The 12,872-nt window shown below is 39.4% G+C and overlaps 1 protein-coding gene across 1 annotated transcript; it reads right to left on the reverse strand.

The window, feature by feature from the left end:
• Window positions 1-206: 206 nt before the first annotated feature.
• LOC107127340 (olfactory receptor 4X1-like) lies at window positions 207-830 on the reverse strand (the record flags this gene model as incomplete). Its single annotated transcript, XM_015435262.3, has 1 exon — window positions 207-830. A coding segment is annotated over one exon (624 nt), but the record flags the coding sequence as incomplete, so codon positions are not given.
• Between the last annotated feature and the right edge of the window lie 12,042 nt (window positions 831-12,872).

The following is a 12,872-nucleotide window of genomic DNA, read 5'->3' on the forward strand; positions in this document are numbered from 1 at the left end:
GCACAGTGCGAGAAGATCCCTCTTACTCCATCCTAGAGACCCCTTCCATCTTGTCCAACCCCATAAGATGAGGAAACTGAAACTTCAAAAAAGAAGGTAACTGGCCCAAGGCCACTCACTCCATTGGGCAAGGTAGATGCAGAGTGAGATCTTAGGTGCCCCAATTTCCTCTCCCCTGCTCCTCCTATTTTCCCTAACTAAATCATCTACTTCTCTTCCCGAATTACTTTTCTCCCAACGCGTCTCCTCATGGCGTTTTTCGCTTCAGCATTCCTAAAGGAGTAAATGACGGGGTTTAAGAGAGGTGTGACCACCGTGTAAAATACGGCGACTATCTTATCTGCAGGGAGGGTGACACAGGGCCTCATGCAGACAAAGGAGCAAGGCATGAAGAACAGGCCCACAACTGTGACATGAGAGGCACAGGTGGAGAGTTCCCTGCGCCGGGCCTCCGAGTTGTGGCTCCTCAGGGAGTGCAGGATGATCAGGTAGGAAGCTATCCGCACCGAGAAGCTGACCACAGAGATGGAGCCGCCATCATCCGGCGGAAAGAGGAAAATTACTTTCCACTTGATAAAAGAGTCGAAGATAAGCTTGGGGGCCACGACAGAACAGTAACAGATCTCCACAAAGGATACGTAGCTGAGCAAGAAATACATGGGGGAGGTGAGCCCTTTGCTGGCCAGGATGTTCACCACAATGAGGCCATTGCCCGGCACAACGGCTGTGCACATGAGGAGAAACATCACAGAAATGACCCTCTGTTCATTCTGATTCTGGGAAAATCCCAGGAAAATTATTTCAGTCACATTTTTTGTAGCAGCCGTAGTTTAAAGCACAGGAGCCGACAGCCTGGAATCACAGAAATCAAAGAGCTCTCCTCAATCATTAGAAACAGAAACATCCTTGGCAGGCCTGAGGACGATCATCATTCTGCTCCCTCTTGAGTTTGTTCTCTCCCTCGGTTTTCCCCAAAATGTGTTCTGAGACAAGTGAACAAAATGGCAAATATCAGCTGTTTGATGTTATTCCCGACATAGGCCTCGATTTTGTAGTGTTGCTGCCTTGAAGTGTTTTTGCTGATCTAGCACATGTTGATTGAATGCTTACAAGAAAAATCAGAGGACATTTTATAGATAAGAAAAAACGGAGACTCAGGGAGGTCTAGTCACTTGCCCAAAGCCACACAGCTCTTATTCGAGCCCAGATCTGTGTTTCTCAAAATATATATGCTTCCACTACATCTCCTATGCCTAAAGAGTACCTGACGTCTACCTCTGCTTGTGCAGACTCGTTATGTCCCAGGGTTCTGATTAAAGGGTCCCAGGGTTAAGCATCTACAACAAGCCCTTAGAACAGTCAGCTATGTTATAAAATGGGACTGAAAATGCTAAGTGACGTGCTAAGTCACAGAAATAAAAATACTGTATAAGTCCACTTATACAGCACCTAGAGTACCTAGAGTAGTCAAATTCATAGAGACAGAAAGTAGAATGGTGGCTGCCAGGGACTGCATGGGGAGGAAGAATGTGGAGTTAGTGTTTTCATGGTAGTTTCAGTTTGGGGCAACGAAAGGTGGTGATGGCTGCACAACTATGTGAATGTATTTTATTGTTACTTAGCTATACACTTAAAAATTGTTAAGATGGTAAATCCTGTTGTGTATTTTACCCCAATTTAACTAACTAATTATTGAAATGCCTTCTGACTTGTTACGGCCTCATGAATTTCCCCTTCTCCATACCTTCCTCCAAGGACAGTGGTTGAGACTTTGTGATTTTCCTTTCCTCTTCTCAGTTTCTTTCTTATGCCTGTTAGGGAACCTGGTTAGCTTCACAGATTTGAGGTTGGGGTTGAGAAATGTTAGCACTCAGTGGAGAAAACTCATTCCACTTGATAGTATAAGGCAGGATTGATATGATGAACCACTATAAGATGCTCTGCAGCAGTCAGAGATGTGCTAGAAGCATTTACATCTCGAAAATACAAACCTTGGTCCACAGAGGAGCTGTGTGGCTTGGAACAAGTGATGAAACCTCTCTGAGCCTCAGTCCTGATCTACAAAACAGCCATAATGCCATCCCCTCATTGTTGTGCCCTCCCTTTAGCTCCCCACCATGCTCCTCTGTGTACCCAGCTGATCCTTCTGCCATATACCAATCTTTCACACACCGGATGTTTATACAGAAGGCAGGAATCTTACATGGGCAGGTTTCATCCTCACGGGAACAATGACTCTATCACTAGGTGAGTATTTTCTGAGAAATTTAGCTTGAAAGCAAATGTTCTCTGTTTCTTTAATTACTTCTGGTTTGGAGTATCAATGAGAGGTCCACTCAGAGGATTTGCAAGGACCACTTTCGTCTTCTGATTTTAAAAGATTAGTTGTTGTATTTTTTTTTTTTTTTTTTTTTTTTTTTTTTTTTTTTTTTGAGACGGAGTCTCGCTCTGTCGCCCAAGCTGGAGTGCAGTGGCCGGATCTCAGCTCACTGCAAGCTCCGCCGCCCGAGTTTACACCATTCTCCTGCCTCAGCCTCCCGAGTAGCTGGGACTACAGGCGCCTGCCACCTCGCCCGGCTAGTTTTTTGTATTTTTTAGTAGAGACGGGGTTTCACCGTGTTAGCCAGGATGGTCTTGATCTCCTGACCTCGTGATCCGCCCGTCTCGGCCTCCCAAAGTGCTGGGATTACAGGCTTGAGCCACCGCGCCCGGCCAGTTGTTGTATTTTTAATCCAAGGCTATTAAAGGTTAACAGAACAAGATGTATACACAATATAATCATCGAATTGTCTTAAAAAGCTAAAAATTGGGCCGGGCGCGGTGGCTCAAGCCTGTAATCCCAGCACTTTGGGAGGCCGAGACGGGCGGATCACGAGGTCAGGAGATCGAGACCATCCTGGCTAACACAATGAAACCCCGTCTCCACTAAAAATACAAAAAAATTAGCCGGGCGTGGTGGCGGCGCCTGTAGTCCCAGCTACTCGGGAGGCTGAGGCAGGAGAATGGCGGGAACCCGGGAGGCGGAGCTTGCAGTGAGCCGAGATCGTGCCACTGCACTCCAGCCTGGGCGACAGAGCGAGACTCCACCTAAAAAAAAAAAAAGCTAAAAATTGAATGGATTGAGAGTAGAATTTTTAAAAGGAAATTAACATGTATTAAACCTCTGCATGGAAATGAAAAACCTTTGAGAGATAATTTCATAAAGAGGTCACTAGATGTGTAAACCACTGACGATGGTAGTGACATTTTGCCTGCGATGTCTAAAATACTTTAATACTGACTTTTTAATTGGCAGGGCCAAAGGGAGAGACCCTGAAACATAAGTCTGTGTTCTAATCAGACAGCACGTTAAATGGACATTTCCAGGATTCACAGTTAAGGAAACCTAAAACGGGGATACACACAGAATCTTAAGGAGGGCCTGACCTCAGTAAACAATGTCTGTGAAAATTTCTAAATATTTAAAATGAATCCAGTCCCTGCTTTGTGGTTTCTTATTTTACTTTTCCTGTCATAGAATCTCATGTACTGTGAGATTTTGAAAAATAAGATTGGACTGACTGGCCTTTTCCAACATTCTTCTCTCCAAAGGTATCCTATCACAGAGAAGTCAGACGCAGAAGCCTCCCTCCATCCTAGTTTCCTATGCAGAGTAATCATAAGCTGTCAAATTTGGAAGGGGCTCATGGATTCTTCATGTTACAGAAGAGGAATCTGGGGCCCAGAGTCACACAGCTGGTTGGTGCAGAGCCTGAACTAGAACTATGCGTCTCAGTTTCCCATTCAACACTTACTTTAAAGATCATGAAATCCATTGACTCTTCCACCTGGTGCTCACCAAAATCCAGCTTCCAGAATGGAGTAATAACATGGACAGGGAAGATAATCATGTTTACAACAAAGGCAAAGCCAAGTGGAAGAGTAAAATCTTAAAAAAAAAAAAAAATGGCAGGAAGAAAGAAAATTTACAAAAATGTGGTCCTCATTGTTCAGCTCCTACTTATAAGTGAGAACATGCAGTGTTTGCTTTTCTGTTCCTGTGTTAGTTTGCTGAGGATAATGGCTTCCAGCTCCATTTATGTCCCTGCAAAGAACATGATCTCATTCCTTTTTCTGGCTGCATAGTATTCCATGGTGTGTATGTACCACATTTTCTTTATCCAGTCTATTATTGATGGGTATTGGGCATTTGGGTTGATTCTATGTCTTTCCTTTTGTGAATAGTGCTGCGATGAACATATGTGTGCATGTATCTTTATAATAGAATGATTTCTATTCATTTGGGTATATACCCAGTGGTGGGATTGCTGGGTCAAATAGTATTTCTGCTTCTAGGTCTTTGATGAGTTAATAGGTGCAGCAAACCACAATGGCACACATTTACCTGTGTAAGAAATCTGCGTGTCCTGCACATGTATCCCAGAACTTAAAATTAAATTAAATTTTTAAAAATAAAAATAAAACTTCTAGGAGAAACAAAAAATGTGATCTGACTTCAGTTATCTACTTGCCAAAGGTGTAATTTCTTCCCAGGCAGCCTGTGCAGAGCTTAGACGCCCTGGAGAGGAGAGAATGTTTCAGGAGCCAGCCAAACTGGGCTGCCAGGGAAAGCACTCTGCAAGATTTGCCTTTGGGACTTGAGATCTAAGCTCTAAGACTTTGTCACCAATTTTTCTCTATCTAGTTCATGCACATCTGTCAGGTCTCTCAGTGAAGATATAACCTTTTGAAGATTGGTTGAGTGTCTGTTACATCCTCTATAGCACGTTGCACACAGCTGAGAACACGGTAGATGTTAAGAAGTGGTTTTGGAGTGATCCCTGAATCCTCCATCTGCTATTACATCTATTTTTAAGACACTGGAGGTGTCCTACAAACAGTACAGAGGTTAAAGTACATGCAGGGAGGGTATCTAATCTAAAAAAAAAATAAGCTCCTCTTTTTGAAACTAATTCCAAGCATGCCCCACTAAAGATTAGGTGAGTTAACTTCCTTGAACATTGTTTGTGGTCTTGATTGTTAACTTACCTTCTAGATTTTTTTTTTTTTTTTTTTTTTTGGTAAGCAGAACACTAATTCCCTTGCACCAAGTCATCCCAAAAAAAGTTTTATTTCACTAACAAAGTCTAAAGACAAAGAGATCAAATAAATCCAAATAGTGTGTCACTGTTCACTAGTCTAAAACTTGGAGATCTTGGTTCAAGATTTCTTCCCAGCAAATTTTAGATTTCTGTATAGACTAATCTCCATTCAGGCACAGATAGGCTAATACTTTTTTTTCTCCCGTAGGAGGCCAGATAAGAGAACATCTTAGCCAGATCCTTTGAATTTATCAAAAGAATATTGCTTAAAAAATACATTATTCAGCTGTTGATTCAGAAAACTAGTTTTGCAAACTATTCCATGTTGGCCGTGTTACCAGTGGCTCTGGTGCGAATGACTGTAACATCTGCTCAAAGCTAAACTATAAAGTAACTTTGTCACCCTGTCCTTTGACTAAGCAGCTGAGGCTTTAAGGGGTGATGTCTAAGGTCTGCCTCATCAGCTGAAAGAGTGAGCAAATCTATGAAGACTCACCATGTGTGAAAACATGTGGAAGCAAGAGTAACAACAGAAGGCACCAATGTGTCTCAAAGACCCCACGTGAAGGTCTGCCCATCCATGGTAAGGGCTCAATAAATGTAACTGACTTGGAATCGTTCCACCCCTAAAAGGCACTGCTAAATGCTGATCCTCTCCCTAAGGATTCACCACGTGCCATTGATGCCACCCCTCCATGTGCCAAGTCCAGCCCTTAATGACTTTCTTGCTAAGAAAGTTGTAGGGGAATAGAATAGAGTCAGTCTGCCCTAAAACTCACTAAAAGGAGAGTTGAGGACATGATTGCTGGGCTGAGAGGCCCCGAAGCATCTAAGATGTATGAAATGGAAAGTTGAGGTCAGAGAACTGAATTCCCTGAACTTTTCTAGCACCCTCTCTCTGGGGAGTTTCTGAGAAAAGCAAAAGTCAATTTCCCAACTGCTTCATTCAGAGGTTAGGGAACCTATCTCTCATTAATCCAATTATAAAACAGGGGACTTCTACTTCCTCCCTCATGATTAAGCCCCGCATATTCTGGCCTCCATGGGTTTCCCTCTCCATTCTCAAGTAAGCGACAGAGGAGAATCTAACATCCCATCACCCCCTGTCCCCACCAAAGACACACTCAAGGGGCCATTGGCAAATTCTTCTGCCCTCATGCCTCATTGGACCAAGGATGTTGGTGAATTCCAGGAAGACTCTAACTAAGTGGACCTGGACCACTTCACAGATTAACTTTGGACATGTCACCTGAATCACAGCATGCTAGACATGTAATTTACCCCAGTATTAGTGAATATTGTAGATGTTCATTTTATTCATATTTCCTTGTTTTAGAATGTCACAGCCTGCAGAATAATTTTTTTATCCTTACTGAAAATGAAATATTGTATGTGTCTATAGACCCTTGTGAATTATCATGCACAAATAGCTTTAAAAGCATGTATTCATTCTCTATCTCTCTCTCACACACACACACACACATGCATGCACACATGAACTTCTACTTCCTCCCGCATGATTAGCCCCCTCAAATTCGTCCTGTCCAGTACATTCAGTTTAAAGATGTGAAAACAGCCAAAGAGGAAAAATAACTTGTACTTGTAGCTTGGCTAAACCAACTCTCTCTTAACACCTACTGTAAGAGCCATCCAACTGCTTGTTCTTAAAGTTCTAAGCATTTTATCACAAATTCTTTTTTTTTTTTTTTTTTTTTTTTTTGAGGCAGAGTCTCACTCTGTCGCCCAGGCTGGAGTGCAGTGGCCGGATCTCAGCTCACTGCAAGCTCCGCCTCCCGGGTTCACGCCATTCTCCTGCCTCAGCCTCCCGAGTAGCTGGGACTACAGGTGCCCGCCACCTCGCCTGGCTAGTTTTTTGTACTTTTTAGTAGAGACGGGGTTTCACCGTGTTAGCCAGGATGGTCTCGATCTCCCGACCTCGTGATCCGCCCATCTCGGCCTCCCAAAGTGCTGGGATTACAGGCTTGAGCCACCGCGCCCGGCCTATCACAAATTCTTAACACGTGGTTTTCACATGCAGGGGCTTCAGAAAGGCTCTAGTTGACTATATCAGCTGCTAGACATAGTTTCCTAAGCAACAGCACATTACATTTGTGTTGGGCATTATTATATCTTTCAACTTTTCCAACATCTCACATACAGTCAAAGTAACACTCTATTAGAGTAACTAGTATGCCTATTTGACAGAATAGGTAACTGAGGCTCAGAAGAATTAACAGAATGGTTCAAACTTATAAAACCAATAAATTGCCCAGTCTGGTCGAATGACGAGGTGTTCCAGTACCTCCCGACTCACAATCTGTGATTGGCAGTTGATGTCTTTTTAGGAAGCAAACAAGCCAGTGGAAAGATGAACAAGGTTTCCCCACTCCCACCTGCTTCTGTTCTATGCAGCCTGCTACTTCTTCAAAGTTCTGTGTCCTTGGCTAAATAAACCATGAAACAAGGGTATAAGTGTGGCCTACTCCTTTTCTCCATGTCCCTCCTGAAACACTATAAAAACTCAAGCTCTTTTTTTTCCCCATTTTTCTCATCTTTTTTTATTATTATACTTTAAGTTCTGGGATACATGTGCAGAATGTGCAGGTTTGTTACATAGGTATACATGTGTCATGGTGGTTTGCTGCACCCATCGACCCATCATCTACCTTAGGTATTTCTTCTAATGCTATCCCTCCTCTAGCCCACCCCCACCACCACCCTCAAGCTTTATTTTTAAATCCCAGGGTATTCTCCTATTTAAAGAAATCTATGTTAAGTATTTCTACATGTTATATTAATAATGCCCTAATTTATCAGTTTCAAATGAAATAGCTTTGGCTGCTGTCATAGCCACAGCCTTTCTCATCTTCCTACTAAAATACTCTGCCAAACCAAACATTTTAGGTGAAATATTATGTAATTATTGAACAACACCATGAAATGAGTACTTACATTATCCCATTATGTAGATAAGAAAACTGAGGCATAAATTAGTAAGAAACTGTCTGATTATCACACTTGCCAAGTGACAGAGTTATAATTTAAAAGTAGACAGTCTGACTCCAGGGCCTGTGCTATAAACCTCAAGCAATAGGTAATCAGTCCATACTGATTTTTAAACAGCTAGCATTTTACCTGCCCCTACCGGCTGTCAGCACCTTTCTCTCTACATCTATTTGGAAGATTATTGAAAATCTAGAAAATAACTTGGAAGAAAATAGGAGATGATCGAGAGTGCTGGGAGAGATTTGTGGCAGCACATTATCCCTGGTAGGAATAGTGCCACAAGTAAATTTCTTTAAGCAGAAACAAATGTTGGAAATAAATGTAATTTACTCCAGTATTAGTGAATATTGTAGATGTTCATTTTATTCATATCTCCTTGTTTTAGAAAGTCACAGCCTGCAGTATAAGAATTTTTTGTCCTTACTGAAAATGAAATATTCTATGTGTTTCATAAACCCTTGTGAATTATTATGCATAAATAGCTTTAAAGGCATGTATTTATTCTCCCTCTCTCTTTCCCTCTTTCTCTTTCTCTCCCTCTCTCTCTTTCTCTCCCTCTCTCTCTCTCTCTCACACACACACACACACACACACACACACACACACACACAAACATGCTATCCAAAGTTATCAGCTCCCTGGTATATTTTCATTATTTTTATCTAAGATATAGCTTGGTGATCTTCCAAAGCAGTATGTATGAATTTGCTTGATAGTTTTTTAGTTATGTGTGGTATTTCAGATGGATGCATGCAAACTTATTTACATAACAGCTCTTAAATATATAGACATTTGGGGTGTTTCTAGGTGTTTGCTATTATAAGCATTACTACATTGAAAATCCTTATTCACATGTACAAATAGATTTCTAGGATGTATTTTCACAAGTGGGATGCTAGTTCAAAAGATGTAAACATTTTTTATTTAGATAATGTCAAGTTGATTTCAAAAAGCTTTTTATCAAATTATACTCCCAACATCAATTTCAGAAACGTCCATGTAATATCCTATACCATATTGAAATTGTAGATTTTCAGTCTTCTTTTATTTTCGAGAATATGTTTTTAATCAAGAATGATCCTAGTAGAATACACAAAGAAGGAAATCAGATTAACTTACTTTGGCTTTACATATGAAAAATTTCATTGAGCATGAAATTCTTGAATCAGACAAGAGTTCAGAAAATATACTTACTTTCTTGGAAAAAAAAAACTTAAATGGTAAGTTTGAAAATTTCAAGACAGAACTGAAATCTGTATAAGAGGACTAAATATAAATTCCAGAAATGAAAGATATAATATTTAAAATTGAGATCTCAATGAATGGTTTTAATAGCACATTAGATATGACTAAAGAGAATTAGTGAGGAACTAATCACAGAGGAACTAAAGTACTAATCAACACTAGACTTTTATAAGTTGAGGACAAATTTTTAATCTCTAGAATAGACCTAAAGAAAAACTAAAATAATAAGTAATTTCCCAACTAAGAAAAGCAGAAAAAGGAAACAGAATATTTGAGAAGCCAACATCACCCTGATAACCAAAATCTGGCAAAGACACAATGAAAAAAGAAAATCACAAGCCAATAACCCTGATGAACACAGACGCAAAAATCCTCAACAAAATACTAGCAAACTGAATCCAGCAGCATATCAAAAAGTTAATTCATCACAATGTAGTAGGTTTTCTTCCTGGGATGCAAGGTTGGTTCAATATATGCAAATCAATACATGTGATTTACCACATAAACAATTTTTTTAAAAGCCATATGATCATCTCAATAGACACAGGAAGAAACTTTCTATAAAGTCCAATATCTCTTCACAATAAAACCTTCGACAAACTGGGCATCAAAAGAACATACCTCAAAATAATAAGAGCCAGGTATGACAAACCCACAGTCCACATCATTCTGAATGCACAAAAGTTGGAAGCATTCCCCTTCAGAACTGGAACAAGACAAGAATGCCCACTCTTACCTCTCCTATTTAACATAGTACTAGAAGTTCTAGCCAGAGCAATCAGGCAAAAGAAAGAAAGAACAAGCGTCCAAATAGGAAAAGAAGAAGCCAAACTTTCTCACTTTGCTGATGATATGATTCTATGCCTAGAAAACCCTAAAGACTCCACCAAAAGGTTCCTAGAACTGATAAATGACTTCTGTAGTTACAGATTACAAAATCAATATACAATAATCAATAACATTCCTACATACCAACAACATGCAAGCTGAGAGCCAAATTAAGAACACAATCCCATTCGCAATTGCCACCAAAAAATAAAAAATCTAGGAAGACCTCTAACCAAGGGGGTAAAAGATCTCTACAAGGAGAATTATGAAACACTGCTGAAGAAAAACAGAGATCACACAAATGAAAGGGAAAACAGTCCATGCTCATGAATTGGGAGAATTGGTATCCTTAATATGGCCATACTGCCCAAAGTAATCTATAGCCTCAACACTACTCCTGTCCAACTACCAATGTCATTTTTCACAGATTTAGGGAAAAAATATTCTAAAATGTATAATGTAACCCAAAGAAATCCTGAACAGTCAAAGGAACCCTAAACAAAAAGAACCAAACCAGGAGACATCACATTACCTGATTTCAAACAACAGTATAAGTCTACAGTAACCAAAACAGCATGGTACTAATACAAAACAGACACATAGACCAATGGAATAGAATAGAGAGCCCAGAAATAAAACCTCACACTTAACAGCCATCTGATTTTTGACAAAGTTGACAAAAATAAACAATGGAGAAAGTATCCCCTGTTCAATAAATGGTGCTGGGAAAGCTGGCTAGCTATATGCAGAAGAATGAAATAGGATCCCTACCTTTTACCATATGCAAAAATTAACTCAAGATGGCTCAAAGATTTAAATGTAAAACCTCAAACTATAAAAATCCTAGAAGACAATCTGGGAAATACCATTCTGGACATCAGCGTTGGCAAAGAATTTATGGCTAACACCTCAAAAGCAATCTCAACAACCACAACAAAAAAAATTGACAAGTGGGACCTAATTAAAGAGCTTCTCACTACAAAAGAAACTATCAACACAGTAAACAGATACCCTACAAAATGGGAGAAAGTATTTCAGCCTATGCATCCAACAAAGGTCTGATACCCAGAATCTATAAGGGACTTGAACAAATCAACAAGCAAAAAACAAACAGCCCCACTAAAAAGTGGGCAAAGGACATAAACAAACAAACACTTCTCAAAAGAAGACACACAAGCAGCCAACAAACATATGAAAAAATGTTCAACATCACTAATAATTCAAGAAATGCAATAAGATATCATCTTACAGCAGTCAGAATGACTATTATTAAAAAATAATAGATGCTGGGGAGACTGCAGAGAAAAGGGAACATTTATACACTACTGGTGGGAATGTGAATTAGTTCAACCACTGTGGAAAGCAGTTTGGAGATTTCTCAAATAACTTAAAACAGAACTACCATTCAATCCAGCAACTCCACTGTTGGGTATATACTCAAAGGGTAATAAATTGTTCCACCAAAAAGACACATGCACTTGTATGTTCATTGCAGCACTATTCACAATAGCAAAGACATGGCATTAATCTAGGTGCCCATCCATGGTGGAATGATAAAGAAAATGTGGTACGTATATACCATAGAATACTATGCAGCCATAAAGAAGAACAAAATCATGTCCTTTGCAGCAACATGGATACAGCTGGAGGTCTTTATCCTAAGCAAATTAATGCAGAAATAAAAAAACCAAATACCACATGTTCTCACTTATAAGTGAGAGCTAAACATTGGGTACTCATGGTCACAAAGATGGGAACAGTAGACACTGGGGACTGTTAGAGTGGGCAACGAAGAGGGGGGAAGGGCTGAAAAACTACCTATTGGATACTATGCTCAGTACCTGGGCAATAGTATCAATCATACCCCAAACTTTAGCATCACACATTATACCAATATAACAAACTTGTGCATGTACCCCTGAACCTAAAATAAAAGTTGAAATTTTAAAAAATTAAAAATAAAGGAAAACAGAATGTGTTTGATTAAATCAAAAAATGTAAGAACAGATGAAACAATTGGAATGTGTTTGTAAGGTTGTAGATCTAGATGTAAATTTATCAGTTATTATATTTGATGAGAATGGAATAGACAATCTAATTTATAAACCAAAATGGATATACTAGATGAAAAGAAATTCAAACCTATACTGTTAACAAGAAACACACCTAAAACACAAGGACACTGAAAAGTTGAAGGTTAAAGAATGGAAAAAGGCTTACCCATCCAAACTCAAAGACCTCTGATGAAGCTATAATAATATCATATAAAATATATTTAAAAGCAGAAAACTACTATAACTGGAACATTTCATAATGATATGATTCCATTCACCATTAGAGTTATAATACTATTCTGGGTAAATTTTAAGAATCATTATCTTTTAAAGATACATTCTGAAACACTTACAAAATAAATTACATAATACCTGAGTTTTTTCAAAATGTTATGGGGGATGAGGTAGATGGGAATATAAATAAAATAAGCTTGACCCATGAGTTATCTGTGGAAATTATGTTATGGGTAAAAGAGATTCTTTATACTATATTGCCTGTTTTGATATATGGTTACATGTTCGATAATAAGAAGGTTACAAAATGAATCTAGCAAGCATCACAGCCTGATGCCTTTCAAGAGGAACTCCATTTGGTCCTGTGAGTTCAGTTGGTGATTCTGTTGCCTGATCCAACTAGATGGTTGGCTAATTCTGCAGA

Source organism: Macaca fascicularis, chromosome 14, assembly GCF_037993035.2.
Source record: "Macaca fascicularis isolate 582-1 chromosome 14, T2T-MFA8v1.1".
Lineage (NCBI taxonomy): Eukaryota > Metazoa > Chordata > Mammalia > Primates > Cercopithecidae > Macaca > Macaca fascicularis.